A 16604-nucleotide genomic window follows, 5' to 3' on the forward strand; every position below is an offset into this window, starting at 1 on the left:
TTTTCATCTTCCTCTAAACAAAAGCTTAGATACCAGTCTACATAAACATAAAAACTAGTGCCATTCAGAATCAGCTCACTGATGACCTGCCTCACAGTAGTTTATAAAACACAGATCCAATGCCCCCATACAAAGAGAGAAGAATAAACATAATTACCCTTACAATCAAAATGTGGAAAACCCAACTGTACCCAGTGTACAAAAAGGCCAAGGTCCAATTCATCATGAAAATATTCTCTCAAAGCTCAACAAAGGATACAAAAATAATAATACTGGTATTTCAATAGTTTTCCACCAAAGATACTTTTCTGTTTCCATGGCAGTAGCCAGTAGAGTCCAAAACAGCATAATTTTCATGTAACTTAGGAAAAAAAAATTAGGAAAAAAAATTAAGAAAAAAACCTTCTCAGAGATAAAAATTCAGCCCAATAACCAAATGGAGGCACTCAGGACTCACAGAGCTGTCAACATACTCAAGCCACTGTGCAAGACATTGCTGATATTATGGCAGAAGTGAAGAAACATTTTTTCACTTCCTACACAGCTATGACATATCCCTAAAAAAGAACTCAATATGCCACAATCTATTGGACTCAGGATGTGAGTTGTGCCATTAGTCCTCTGGTGTCACATCTGAACAGCCCTGGAAAATCAACAGCAAACACCTAAACTGTCCCTATGTAATCACATACATCTATCTGGAAACCAGTTGGAAAAAACACCATTGTACATGCAAATATTGCACAATCAAAAACTAAATAAAGTAGAATAAAATAAGTAGCAAGTAGTTAAAGACTGTTTCTACACCAGATCATGTTCGTTGTCGTTTGGGTCATCCTTAATACAGTTGATTGCAACAAAAATACCTCAAAGTAAGCAAAACCTTTTTGCTGCTTCAGGCTCCAAATGCAGCTGGTATCCCCACTATAACTAGGATCTGAAGTTCTGAAGTTATCACACAACTTATATTCAAAGTTCATTCAATTCAAAGAGAGTGCTTCAAACAACTCTTATTATGTCCTGGATGGATGCTAATACCAGAACAGAAATAATAAAAAAGCCTAAAAAATACCTTGTCCTTACAAGTCTGTTTAATCTAGAAGTACTAAGATCTCTAGCCAGGTTGCTCAGGTACATTTAACTTTCCCTTTCCATACCTTAACATGATTGAAACTTCTGAAAATTTAGCCAACATTTTCAGTGAATGTTTTTGTAAAAACATCAGCAGAATTTTTCCATCAGTTCATTCCCCACAACTACTTGTCTTCAAGCCATGTACTACTTACACCTAAACACTCAGCAAAGAGTAGAAAACAGGCTGATCTTCCTTGCATCCCTCCCTATATTTGAAACAAATGCAAACTGTGAAAACCAAAATAACAATACTGTGTGAAGTTGGTAACGAGCTGACAAAATTACAGTTAAGAGTCTCTAAGCATAAACAATTTTTAAGATGAGATTCACTATGGTCTCCACGGTTCTGCCACTGAGGCTGCTTAAAGCATTTTGAGCTGTTTTTATTTAAGCTCTGGAAGTGGAGAGTTTTAATTACTCATGTTCTGAATTGTTGACTGTTTATCTCTGACAAATTCTGAACACAACCTGCTCACTAATATCCATTGACCTAAAAACATACAACCAGTAATTCAACAGAACTGTTTGCTTAATGGTGCCAGTTAATTTCAACCATTATGTTTGCAACATAAACTGCTGCTAAACAGGATGATGATTGATTGATTGAATTATACTGAATATGATAAGTGGCCCTGAGACGGTTATTGGCTTGATCCAATCACTTGGTCATCACAACAATGAGATAGAAATGTCTATTCATCCCTTGGTTTAATTGCAACAAGATTATTCAGTCTTAACCTGCACTGATTTCTGTAAATTTTACCTATGAACACCTGATGAGTCTGTTTCGCTCTTGATAGAGAAAAACACTTTCAAAACAAAAACTCTGAGAGTGCTGATAAACCCTTCTAAAATAGAGAACTAGAGACTACGGCTAATGGGAATGGTTTAGTTTTTCTTCCTTTCTGTGCTTTGGATTCAATTATCTTATCTTTACTGTGATATTCACTGTTTCCAAAGAAAGATGGCTGCTTATTAGTAGCATTCAGGGTTTCCAAAGTGTTATAATGCATACAAATCTGAGCCATCAACTAATTTTGATTTATTTACATGCATTTTTTTTTTGCTCATTTTACATAGAACTTGCAATGTAATATTTGTTACACAGAGCAGCACATATTAATTTTGCAAAGATTCCCCAAATCGTGCATTACATCAAACGATCTGGTTTTAGGATAGTAACATCACAACCTTACAGTTGTTTAGCATATATAAGCAACTTAGACAACAGAATAATTAATTAATTTACATATACCAAAGTGCTAAAATGCTATAGTTCTTAGTTGCACATAAATTGCAAATTTGGGGACATATGACTTGAGAGCTGAAATTATAAAACTTTTTTTTCTTTTTCCTTAAATATTTCCTCAAAAAGTCATTACTGAAGCTCTGTGGAAGCAGGTTTCTCATTTGTTTAGCAAAAGTCTGTGGATACATAAACTAGAATGACATCTATTTCTACTTTGTCAGAAAACTAAAATATAACTGGAAACAATAGTGAAGTTGGATTTATCAATCTAATGACTTGAAAAGTTCAGCCATACACTAATTGCTGCACAAAAAAAAAAAAAAAAACCAAAAAAAACCCAAAAAAACAAACAAACCTGTTCTCAGAATTCAGGCTGTTATTTTAAGCAAGCTCAAGCTATGTTAATAAGGAGATTAAGACTATGGTCTTGATTTTTTTATTTTTTGTGAAAGATGCGTAAGTAATATGTGCAGCAGTCTCTGTTTGGAGCTTGTGATAAGCACAAAATTTGATTATCCAAAGTAAGAGCAAAACAAAGTAGATACAAAGTAAGATCCAAAGAAAGAGTAAAAGTGTTCAGATGAAGAAATTACTTGCTTGGTAGTAACAACTGAAGATGATGATGATGATGATGATGATGATGATGATGATGATGATGTATATTGTTCACTATCAATAATTTTCTAATGAGTACCTTAGGACGAACATATAAATTTTCAGATCCTTAAGACATACACAAGCTAAGTTCAATAACACTTGCTAGAAGCAAAAAAAAAAAAATTTTGGCTTTTCTTCAGATAATCTATATCAGCAGAGATCAATCACTCAATTTTTCAGCCCCAGGAATAGTATTCTATTAAAAATTTCTAAAGTATCCTGTGCTATTTTAGAATTATTCCTACTTCTTGGCACAGTCATGATCCCAGATAATTTATAAGATGATAAAAAGGAATTACTAGAGGGAGGAATTAATCATTAATTTATTGTGTGTCCTTACACAACCACACTTAGGTCTTCATCTTGTCATCTTACCTCCACTTGCCTGATGGCAAGCATGGCTAGTCCTCAGGACTGATGCCAGAAGTGTATTTCCATGTACAAGCCTGGCCAGACCTCTGATAAGACAAAACTTACTCTGGACACAAGGGGAGACTTGCTAAATTTTGCTGCTGCGAAGCCCTTCCTACCATGCAAGTTTGCTTCCAATGCCATAGAAAGGGATTCAATAGTTCATGGAATCTTATTTTTGTTGACTTTATTAACACAGTTTAAAATGCTATTTGGAACAAAATATTACACATTTCATGTGTACTTGCTTTGATTACACAGAAGGAACTGTTCTGATTACACAGCAAGAAAAGTGAAAGAAGAAAATAGAGCAATGAAGTTTGAGAGTTCATTTATTTAGTAGTTGCTGGTATACAGATTACAGTGGCAAATTCTTCAACTAATCAGAATTTCATATGAAGAGATACAAATCACTCATTAAGGTAGAGGAATCCAAGTCTCAGTCATACATAAACTACATAGATGAAAATGAGAGGAGCATCTGCTCAAGCTGGAACGTTCACAATGCATAAAGCAGTAAGTGTGTGAACATCTAAACACTCTGTAAATGTTGAAAGATTTTGGAACAGTTACGATAATCCATGAACAACAGAGGTACAAGGAGGAGTGGCTGGAAAAAGTTCTTACTTCACCACATTTCTGAACACATTAATTTGTTTTAAGATTGTTCCTCAAAAGCAAAGAAGAAATAATCAAGTATTAAAACCAAATGTAAACACTTATTTACTTTATATTCTAGCAAATAGGCTGCTCTTTATGAATTACCAATAAGCTTCATACACAAAAGTTAAATCTTCTGTTGTATGAAAAACTGCTGCAAATTTGGAAAGAAATCATAAGAACCTTCGCTTGGTTCATTGTAGACATGCTCTTTTTCAAAAAGAGCATTTTCATGATCTAAGAATTACATATATGCAATGCTTTTACATAAGTAGGTAATATATAAGCCATAAATTTAGTATTTATGATCACAGATGTCTAAAGTAAATAGTTACCTTTCACAGAAAATTCTCTTCCACACTACAGAAAATACTAAAATAAAAGCATAGTGAATTTACTAAGAAGGAATTCCCAGCCTTTGCTCCAGTTTTAAATGGTAAGTAAGGAAGTCTCTCTCTCTACCACTCAGGGAGTGCAAATGCTCATCAAATTCAGACAAGAAATATCTATAACACATTATTGTATTAAGGGAGACCCTGCTTCCAGCTCCCACCCCTAGGCTCATAGTTCCACAAGAATCTTTACTGCAAATAAACCTGGTGACCTTTTCTTAAGCCTGACATATCTGCTATGTGCTGAGTTACTTTGAAATTCTGTAATAAAAATGCCTTGAGGCTTGAAAAGCCCCTTTTTATTAGGGCATGAAATTCCACTCATATTCACCTGTAACAAGATCCATTAAAATGCAGATTAATTTAAAACTAATTTCCTTCCTTCCTTCCTTCCTTCCCTGTTTTTCTAAAAAAACACTTTAAACAATCTAACAACCAAAACTACATGCCTTCTAGGGCCAGGCTTCACAGTACTAAAGGAGGAGCAGCTACATTTAGTAACTTGGATACATCTTGGAATTTGCAAAATGAAGTAGAAAAGGCAGGCTTTGCAATGGAAATGATAGTAAATTATGGTGGTTTTATTTTTATATTTTTTAAATTAACTTCTCCAGAGAGAACAGGTTGTGTGCTTGTGTTTCATAAAGCTCATTCTTATGTGAATATTAATTCTTCTTATGTGAAGCAAAATGCTTGATTAATTATTTTTAAAAAATGCTGAGTTCAATAATTTATTTTTACTAATTATTGCCAATCAGCTGTTCAGTCTTGGTTCAATTTACAGTAGTTTTATAGCACAGAAACTCCAATGCCTTTCAAAAGTTCTACACCTGGGTAAGGGAGTGGAATCAAGATCACAGATGTAATTAAATTGTTTAATTTAGTTACATCCTAGGGATTATACTTTATATCCCAGAAAAAGGATATTCTTCACATTCCTATTTCAGTCACCTGTCTCTGGCTTCATTTATGAGAATCTGACTGAACATCCAATATCATGCTTATTAGCTCCTACTCACCACTTTACAAAATGGCAGCCACAACAACTGGGAATCCTGAAAACCTTGTAGAAACAAGGTTTCTGTAATTTTTTTCAACACAGTCCATCTATTTAACTTTCTTATGAAGCTTTTGCCATTTAATCTTTCCAATCTTATACTAGCTTTCCTTTGAATTACAAAAATTCTCCTTTTTTTTTTTTGGTTATGTATTTATTAACAGAAATATAAATTTAAGTAAATTTGGGTAACTATTGCTGAAAACAGCTATAGTTTATAAGATAGAATCAGAACCTGGTAGTCCTGGACTCTACTCCTGACTATCTCTATCTTAATGCAAATATATATTCCTAAATCCTGGCATCAAAAGCAGCTAGGTTCTTCCTTGGTGCCAGGAAGGCATATGTTCCTTAATGTTCAGTCCCACAGGAAAATAAATTGGAATATCTACACTGGACCTCAGCAGATTATATTATTTATATAATTGAAATTACAAACTAAACCCCTAAAGTACAGAAATATTACTGTCTACAATATAATGAAAGACTGTTGCTGATTTTTGAGCATAATAAAAGAAATTTAAAGCTTTACTAATTTTCTCATCCTTTTCTACCATGGAATAGGAATATCCTTTCTATTTTCCCACTGCTCAGTGTATGGCAAAGCATAAAATCTGAGATGATGATGATGATGATGATGACGATGATGATGATGATAATAATAATAACTCTTGAAAACAAAAGTGTGCCAGCTTCAAAGGGTTTCAGTAAAAGCTGATGTTGCAGTAAGAATACATGCCAGGAGTACATCTTTCTATCACCAGTTGCAGTACTTGTCTAAGGCAGAAAGGAGTTAACATATTACCAAGTAAGACAGACCTCTGTTTACTCACTATGAAAAACGGTGATCCACAGCTGTGTATCTTCAAAACTATGCTTAGAGCCTAAATCAAAATACTTCTAAAGGAAAATGTTCTGTAATACACTTTTGGAGTGTTATCTCTATATTGAAATTTATTACTACTGCTTGTAAGCTGCTGACTTGAAAACTCATTCAAAACAAATCATAAGTTCTGGATTTTTTTAATTTGAAATCAGAGCCTGAAACAACAAAAAATTACATCTGTTGTTAATAGATTATTAACAACAGATATTAATTATTATTTAAAAATAGGATTCTGTCTTTAAATACAGTGCAGGAACCTGTCCTCACCTGTAACATTTCTATTGGTACATCACCATGAATCAGAAACCACCTGTACTGCAATCTCACTTATTATCTATAATAATCAGATAATTTAGTTCTACAATACATTTAATAGATACAGCAAGGCATATACTTTACAGGAATATATGTGGACTGAAACTGTCTGAACTTTAGAGATTCAGAAGATCACTCAAGCTTGAAGAGTTCATTTTCTAATGAAGAGTTAAATTGCCAATTACTAAGTGAAGACATTCAAAAGTAATATTAGTATATTAAAGGTATTCTGAAATGACACTGCTACAGCACTATCTGTACATTAAATGCTCCCTATTCTACCACCCTGTTTGAGATATTTCTAAAAATCAATAGTCCCTAAAATTATGTTACCATTTTCAAGCTATTTTTTTCCCATTTGCTCTCAAAGCCAACTCATTCATCACATTTAGACCTATCAGTACCAGCTTAGAATAAAAATTTCATCCCAGGCATTACTGTATTTCTTTTAAAAGGTTCTGTTAGCAAGCAAGGGTTTCTGTGAAATACTGAATTCATGGGAAAGAAAGCTTGAGACTGAGTCTAGAAAGTCATGTTTTCAAAAATATTTTCAAAGTATGCACAGAATATATTACATGAAATGTAGCATATTTACACAGTTGCAGTTTGTGGTTATCATGCAGTCATTTGAACAGGTAAATGAAGGAAAAAATGAATGATTTCTTAAATAGACTGTTAAGACTGTGTTTATACTTCCAAAAGGGTTGTGGGTTAATCAATTTCATTTGAGGAAAAGTAATGAAAAAAAAGCAACATTAGTTGAATACCCTGAGAAACAGACAGCCTTGCACCTAGACAATGCAAGACCTGTGGAGTTTAGTGAACTACCAAAAAGAATTAATTACGAGGACACTCTCATAGGAAAGCACAGACAAGTGTCTTGGTCTGCTGAAACTTTGAGCAAGGCAGATCATCCAGTGCTGGAGCTCACTGGTGGGAGCTGATGTTGTTTCTTAAGTTTTGGGAAACAAGTCCTGTACACTCACAAGCGCAGATCTCCATTTCAGTTCCACTTTGTTCCACAAGCAGGAGCATTAGAAACTACTTTGGACACTATGTATATTGGGAGTCATTTTACATCTGAGATTATGGGCCACTCCCACATCTGCCAAAAAACATTAGCTGATCTACTGATGAGTTTTCCAAAAATGCTTTATTTGGAGAATTAAATTACCTTTGTAGATGCAGTAAAATCTAATCAGTGCATTTTCTGAACACATTCCTTAGGTCTCTCTTTCTTATAAATATTAATGTACAAAATCAGGGGCCAAGCCATCCCAAGATTCATACATTCTATGCATAAATTTAGAAATCTTAATGTAGTATTAGCACACAGAAACAGTAAACATCACACTTGGTTTTTAATACATTTAAATGTTGAGTATTTTTCAGTAGAATACTCCCAAGGGACCTAATTAACCAAATGAAGATTTTTTCAGATTAGCAAAGCAGCTAGATATATAGATGAAAAATACAGGCTAAGAAGTTTGAATTGGCACCAGTGACAAGCATATGTTTTAATCTCTGTGCTTTGTAGATGCATGAGGTGAAGTGACATTTATTTTCTTCTTTTCATTGGGTAGCCCCAGGTTGGATAATGTTATTTCACATGAAAACAAAATATCTGTAAATCTTCCCATTTGTGATTATATTAACATAAATTAAACATTAAACTATTATAACTAAATAACCTGCAATGCAAGAGAGGATGATTCAAAATTGATTGATGTCTGGCATTAGATAGGCAAGATCTTGGCTTCATGGTTATTCGGAAATTAATGACAGTAATTTGTTTTTCAGATGACAGGTAGAACAAAATAAAAATTAAATAAATTTGAAATATCATAATACTAAACAATATGAATCAAAGATGTCCAGTAAATGAAAATGGTTTCATCCACTCAGTAGATTAGCAGACAAGCCTTCCACAGAAATCACTTTGGCAGTTTATCAAATGTATCAAATTTATCAAAGTCTTAGAAAGGTTGTTTAAAACTACTGTGGCATCTACCGTTGGAGCAAATATTTAAGTAAATACAAATATTGTTCTTTATTCTGAGTGAGCTCCTGGATGTATCTTTAATGCTACCATTTCTAAATGTTAGTCTCCCAAAGCACACTTCTGTTGATATTTTAGTATGCCCCTAAAGGAAGGACCATGAACAGAGAATTTGTCACAATGACAGAAAAAAAATTCACCAGGGTATACTCATGATTGAAGCATTTTATGCCTTCATAATAACTTCATTTTTTTTCTAAAATTAATCCAACTGAACAACAGTACTAACAGGCATTTTTAAAGAAGAATTTAAAAATCAAGAATATTTTTTAAAGTTTGCTGACATGTTGGCATGTGTGCATATATTGTGTATATCTATTTACCCAATTCACATTAATACATATATGTACAAGGTTAAATCTGTGTTTTTTAATTTAAAAAGCAGCATCACTAGTTTTTGCTGCCTAACTGCTTCAAAGATGGAAAGACAGTTTTCATATGTAAGTACAAAGAAAAACGCATTTTTATTCCAAGCAAAACAGTCTTGCTTTTACTGCTCTACATAAAAAAAAAAAAAATTACATATAATTCTACTCTTCTATTGAATTGTAAGAGAATGCTACAGATGGTTTGTCACATCTCGATTAGCTCATTTTTCACAATGCTCTTGTGACACACTGTATCATTTACACAAGGCTTATTTGTCAAAATCCCATAGCACCTTTCTGACAACAGATGTTTTGAAATTCATCCTATTTTGCTTGGCAAAGACTTATTTTAATGGATTTGACAGTATGACTTCAGTGACAAATTCACTGGTCATTTAACTCAGTTTAGAAAACCTAAAACCAGACTCTGAAAAATGTTCATTTTGTAACTTTATAATGTATTTTAAAGCAATTACCCTTATCAAATGTGGTTTGTTTGGGTTTTTTCACAAATGATTATTCACTCAAAACTATCCTACACAAGATGTTTGAGTAACGACTTTGGATTGATTGCTTGTTCAGTTTCTCTCTTAAATAGAATGCAACTTTGAATCCACAGGTATTCCATGTATCACTTTGTGCATCAGGAACATGGATAGTATGATATGTACTTTTTTTAGCAGGAATTCTTACAGATGAGCAGTAATTCTGAGACCTTTATGTAAACCAATGGATAAATATCCTGACATCTCGTCATGAAGGAAGATAAACTCAGGGGTCTGATATTGCAGATTTTACTGGAGAACATCCCTTTTTGTGATTGTTCTTGCTGAAATGTTCTGTGTCAGTGGTACAAGTTAAAGCAGAGTTATGTTCCAATTCAGTTCTCTTTTTCAGAAATGTGACAAAGTGCCTTATGAAAAATGAATGAATGAAAAAGGATGAATTCAAAAGTCTCTTTAAAGCCCCTTCTCCCCTAAAAAATGTTTGGCATGTCAGTGCTGCAAGGCAGTCCTCTCCTCCTCCTCAAATGGTAATATTGCCAAATACAGTTTTCCCCAAAAAAAGACTGCACAGGTGGTCAAGCACAATTGCTGTTAACAATCCCAAAACTTGTTTGCCTGAAGAGTATCACTTATAGAAATCCACCATCATAAATCAGATGTTCTAGTCTTTCAAAGCACATACAGACTGCTTTGAAAAAAAGCCACCATAGATTTTGCCACTAACATTTTCCTGCTCATCTTCGTTGCATCCCTGTACAATCTAAAAATGGCAAGATTTGGCTTGCATTAGGAGTTACAACAAATAATTTTACTGCAAGAAAGCCAAGTAAAAATAAAATTGTGTGGACTTTGTTGGTTTATGCTTTCTCAAATGTGAGCCATGGAAAAGAAGGAAGAAGCATCAATCAGGAGAGTTCCCTGATTATGCTTAAAATCATCTCCTGACCCAACCTAAAGAGGAGCTGTAGTATACATACCAAACCACAACACATGGTGGCATTCTGTATAATGTAACAGAGGCTGGTTTGTACTTTATCATTCACTGATAGGTATTAGCCATGGTTCAAGTGATACTTAACATTTTCACTCTTCACAATATAATACTTTTGTTATAGAACTACCTGTTTCCTGAGGACATAGAGTAAGTCATTACCATTTCTGAATGGTGTTGAATACCACAAAATTTTTAAAAAAATTAGAGAAGTCACTGCAACACCATTTTACTCCATTTATTTCTAGGGTTCTAATACAAAGTACTGGATAGAATGCAATCACCATGATACCAGTTTTCTCTGTCGACTCCTGATCACCTACCCTGAAAACGAGCTGCCTGCAAAACCTGCTGGTCTGCATGGCAAGGCCCTGGCTGGGAACGGGCAACAGGCACCTGGGTCCCCACAGGGATGCCGAGAAGCTCTCCCACAGCTGCCGGATTTGACACACCTCTCACTGTGCTGACTGGGAAGTCACCGAACAGTGCGAAAGGACCCTCCACTACAGCCAGGCTGAATCTGCCAAAACCATATTGGTGGCTCAGGGAAGGGGCTGGCGACCGACAGCCCCCGGACACCGGACACCCAAAGCGCTGCGCGCTCTTTGTCCTTTAGCGAGAAACACGAGCGAGACGGGGAGGCGCGGGGCGGCGGGCAGGGCTCCCCGAGGGGCTTGCTGCCCGCAGCACCCCTGTGAGCCACACCGGAGCCCCGGAGCAGACAGCCGGGCAGCAAGGCTGGCCCCGGGGGTCCCGACCGAAGGTTCGCAGGCTGCAGCCCGCGGAGCCCTTCGCCCGCTGCCGGGGAGCCGGAGCCGCCGGCTGGCAGGACCCGGGGCGACGCCCGGCCCGGGAAGTTTCTCGCCACAGGTTGTCCCCTCCCGCCCGCCCTCCGGGAGCCCGCGGGCGGGCCCGGCCACAGGGACGCACCTTGGCGCCGCAACCGCCGCTTCTTGAGCCCGAAGATGCGGACCTTGGAGAAGATGTCCACCAGGTTGCCATTGCAGAGCCCGCGGTTCTTGTTGGGGCTGTTCCGCCTCCTGCTGGCCGAGGGCCGGTCCCAGTGCTGCTCCCTCGCCTGCCGCTTCTGGCGGATCAAGCCGCTGGCGATGGCCGCTGCCATGGCTGCTCGCCGGCTCGCCCACGCCGGGCAGGGAGGAGGGAGGCGGCGAGGTGCTCAGCCCCGGCGGGAACCCATGCCCGGGGGCGAGGGCGAGCGGGAGCCTCCTCCGGGCCGAGGTGCGGCTGCGGAGGGGCACCCGCACCGTGCGGCCGGCGGGAGCTGCCGCCGCCAAGGGTCACCGCATGGGTGCCCCGCCGTCCCCCCCCGCCGTGTCCCGGCGCAGGGACACCTGCTCGGGCGGTGTCTGCCGGCGGGCTGCCGGAGCGAGCGGGACTTGGGGCAGAGCTGCGCCCGGTCGGGTCGGGTCGATCGGGTCGGGTTGGGTCCGTCAGGCAGCGTCGCCTCCCGGGGCTGTCCCTCAGCCCCGAGCCGCCGCCGCCCGCTCGCCCGGCGCTGCCATCGCCACGGCCGGGGCGGCTACCGCCGCCTCTTCCCGGCTCCCGCCTGATGATTGCCAAGTGCTTCAGAAATCAGCATCTGGAGAGAGCAATCTTCTTCTCCGGGGAGAACTGTAATCACGGCTCCTCGGTCCCACCCCGCTCCAGCCTCCCCTACACACGCACGCACACACACACACACACACACACACACACGCACACACACAGGCTCGCACCGCTGGAGCTTTTTTTGTCCTCCCCAAGGCGAGGGGCGGCGAGGGTGCAAGCAGTGGAGGAGGGGGAATGGGGAAAGACAGAAGAAAAAAGCACAGGGGGAGAGAGGCGGAGGGACAGCTTGATGCTGATGTGGTTTTCTGCAGGGAACAGGGAGGTTCCCGGTGGATCCGCCGCCAGCTGCCTCTGCCCCCCGTTAGGTTTCCGGGTGGCTCCTTGCGGGGCTCCCTTCCCGGGGAAAGAAGGAGGGCCCTGCGCGCTGCCAGAGGGGCGTATGGCCCTCCCCGTTCTCCTTCGCCCGCCCCGGCACAGCGAGGATCCCTCGCAGGCACCCTCTCTCCAGCTCCCCGGCAGCGGCTCCCTGCCGGCCGCCCCCGCCACCCCCAGCGGTGACAGCGGCACCTGTCCCGGTGCCCAGGGGGGAAGCCGGGAGGCAGGGCAGGCGGGTGAGGCGACACCGCGTTCCGCCAAGGGCACCCTGCCCCGCGCAGTGCCTCCGCCCGGGCTGGGCAGGGGCGCCCGGCCGCCGGTCCTCGGCCCGCCACCCAGGAACCAAGCAGGAGGGGAAGTCCGCAGGGAGACGGGGTTCTGCCTCATGGGACGGTCTTGAGCTGTGAGCTGAGGGGCCCTTCAACTCAAAATACCAAAGGGGCACCCATAAACAGCCACAGCAGGTGGATTTACTAATCACCAGCGCCGTGTAAAATTACAGGCTATGTCTTGGAGCACTTAAGGAAGCACCAGCCAAGCCCACTAGACACAGAACACCTAAGAAGTGTCTGCCCCGAGAAGTTCACAAGGCACTGCAAATAGTAAATATCATGTAAAATAAGACATCCCACGTCTTTCCTTTCATCTTTTCTTGTTGTCTCATCTGCCTTTTCAAATAACGGCCCAAAGTTTTTCGGATTTACTTTCTGCGAGCCTAAACTTCCTGAAGTTGCAGTTAGCCAGAGGAAAGTAGAGGAAGAAAACAAGCAGCTACAGAGAAAAAGATGAAGTTAGCCTATAAAGAAGGGCAGATGCTTGCACAGGCAATTATCATGTAATATCTATTTTTATACTGTTTTCATAGTACTCTAATCTCTTATTAGATAGTTTGGGGGGGGTGTTTGTTTTTTTGCTTTTTTGTTTGTTTGGTTTTCGTTTTGGTTTTTTGTTGTTGGTTTGGTTTTTTGGGTTTTTTTGGTGGTTTTGTTTGTTTGTTTGTTGTTGTTTTTTTTGTTGTTGTTGGGGTTTTTTTAACAGACTTGGAAGTGTAAATATCCATCCAGAAAAATTCACTATTTTGCAGTACAGAACCTGGTATGCAAGAATAGGTTCTTGTTTCAGCAGAGGCTTCAGCTTCTTTGATATTGACCATTTTTCCCCCTAAATCCTTTAATCTACAAAGCGCTATTTTTATACAGAGGGCAAAAGTGTATGGTGGGAACTCCACTATACAGGGATTTTGTATTAATTCTAGACCAACTAGGAACAGGACATGCACAATCGGATCTGGATAATACATTTTAATTCTATTTAAAAGTGTCTCTAAAGAGATTCAGCTAAGACTCATTGGATTTTCTATCTGGCAATTTTTACAGAGCAGCAATTTCCTTACAACGGTTACAATTGCCTTAACTAATGCAATTAGACAGAGAGGTGGTTATTAAAAAAAATATAAATAAATTTCAGTGTAGTATTTTTGCATACTGCTTTATTTTTCCTTCCTCCTCAAAAGTGGACAAGACGCGGAGTGGCCTTCCTTAAGACTTCAAGAGGGAAGCGCTCCTCTGAGTGCTGCCCCAGTGGGCCTCCCGCTCCCTCTCCCGCTCCCGGTCCCGTTCCCTGTCCCGGTTATCTCTCCCTGCAGCACCACGGACAGCGGAGCAGCGGCGGCCGCACAGGGCTCGGGGACACCCTGTCCCCACCGCGGGGAGCTGGCGGGACACAGCCCAAAGTCAGCTCGACTTGGCTGCTGCCTCCGAACAAAGGAATGAATGAGAGGGAGTAGAGTGAAATAGAGGCCAGCCACCCACTATCTCTCATTTTCTCAGGAATGCAGAGGTATAATACATACACATAACGTTTGCATGACAAACTCTCTCCAAAAGGGTGCGGGTCCCAAGTTCCTCTTTATAGCATCAGATGATGCTATGCATTATATACTATCTACTACTATTGTTGCTTTCTATATTTTCCTTCAACTACTGGGCCTTTGCCAAAACACTGACATTTCTCAACAACATGATGATCAGGGTGATGGCAAAGAAAAAAAGAGAGAGGGTGAAAACAGGCGGTATGCCTATAGGCAAAGAGAAAATGTGTTTCTTACTCCAGAGATTCAAAAAAAAAAAAAAAAAAAAAGAGCTTTGTACTCACATTCAGAAATGCAGAGCAGTTGTTTACATCTTGGGGTTTTACAAAGAAAACTCAAGAGAGCCATCTGGTGTCCTAACCTGTGATAAAGTGTGTGCAACTCTACTCAAAGCGAAGATTCTGCTAACAGATGGATTGCACAAGTACGAATATATCAGTTACTTTAAAAACTGGGAACTGCATGAGTATGCATTTAGGACAAATTGATATATCTTACTTATGACATTTTATACATTAAACAGAATTTTATTTCTGATTAACAAAACTCTGGATATGAAAACTAATTATTAAAAGCCAAAGAGGGGGAGAAAATATTTTCAGTGCTTTCTACTCTCCCATCTATTAATTTCTAACTGGTATTTTATTATGAATTTCAGAAGTTTTCTAAACAAAAACATTACAGAATCTATAAGATTGCTTTCTTTGATGAATTTTATAGCAAAAAATTCAATCTATATAAGGTGTGTATAAAATACTTGCTTTATTATATGTTAGGGTATGGAACATTATTAATCTTTTTTTCTTTTAATGTATTACTGGTAAGAAACCATATTCCATTTCAGCTAATTTAATATGTAAATTTGAATGTGACCTTGTCAGGCATGAAAATTCAATATTAAAATATACACCACTGTTATTTGCATATGTGCATGTAGTAGAGATACATAAAATCCTTTTATAAGACATTCAATTAGGAAAAAAATGGTATTCAATAGTAATGGTATTCAGTAAACTGCTTTATAGTCTATCCTACCTAGATCCATAGGCTACAAAATATATAGAACTTAAAATGTCATCTTTACACATTATGGGCTTTGGTTTTTTAAATTATTATTTATTTGTTTTAACTTATTATATGATTTGCAATAACTTGGATAATGTTACAAGCTTCAGAGTAATGCAGTTCAATGCAGTAATGAAAACTCTACAGAGATTTTCCTTTCATAAACCATTTCAATACAACCAAAACTATCTTTCTACAGGTATGTAGTCATGTGCACACACACTCCACCCAAATTTTCTCCTCCCAGATATCCTGAAACCACTCTTGATATCAAAACCAAAACAAAATAAATCAAATACAGCCTAAATTTCTTACAAGCATATATTTTCTACAAGTGCAAAATGTCAGATTATTACATTACTACTAAATATGTTTAAGTTTTATGAGCTGTGCTGAAGTTTTTATTGCACTTGCCTGCGAAGAGTAGGGCACACACAGCTCACTTGTCCAGTGACATGTGAAGAATACACTAGAAGATGATGAGGTAAAGTCAGCTTACATTCTAGAAGTCATTAAAAAAGTATAGTGAATCTAGATGTTCTTTCAGACTCGACAGAGTTGAAGATTGTTTTGTGTCTTTGCAAATGCTTGGGTTTTTCCTTTGGAAGGTGTTGTGTCATATAGTAGCAAAAGTATTAGCACCTTACTCCTTATTACCATTCAAAACAGAAAGGATGGTCTAGGGGTAAAAGTACCAACTTAGGTCTAACAATTGAAGGCATGCATAAAACTACATCTAGACCACTGGTAAAATTTATTATTCCAACAAGTGACATTTCAGGAATGGAGAAATTATTTGTTTTTAAATTGTTGGATTTATTTAATCACCCTTGTGGTGCTTCTGATCAGACTGATTGCCAAACTACTGTTTCCAGCTGAAGTTGTAATTCTGATTTGTTGCTTCTGACAAAAAAAAAAAAAAAAATCTTGAAGGTTGCTGGTAGTTTTGGTGGACCATAATTAAAGTGTCTAAATTCAATGTACATACTAAGACCCCTCCACTCCCCCAAATATCATAAGAAAATGTGATACAGTCCTAC

At 38.9% G+C, this 16604-nt stretch overlaps 1 protein-coding gene across 5 annotated transcripts in view; it reads right to left on the reverse strand.

The window, feature by feature from the left end:
* The window catches only part of FGF14 (fibroblast growth factor 14), a 378598-nt gene that overhangs the window by 113062 nt on the left and 248932 nt on the right, over positions 1–16604 (reverse strand). Inside the window, exon 1 of one of the 5 annotated variants that reach the window (XM_041423405.1) lies at positions 11616–11808. The exons of the other annotated variants lie outside the window; for them this stretch is intronic. Coding sequence (XP_041279339.1) covers positions 11616–11808 — 193 coding nt within the window. Of the gene's footprint in view, positions 1–11615; positions 11809–16604 lie in introns of those variants that run through there. 5 annotated transcript variants of the gene reach the window in all.

Source organism: Onychostruthus taczanowskii, unplaced genomic scaffold (assembly GCF_017590055.1).
Source record: "Onychostruthus taczanowskii isolate IOZ18803 unplaced genomic scaffold, ASM1759005v1 scaffold77, whole genome shotgun sequence".
NCBI classification, from domain to species: domain Eukaryota; kingdom Metazoa; phylum Chordata; class Aves; order Passeriformes; family Passeridae; genus Onychostruthus; species Onychostruthus taczanowskii.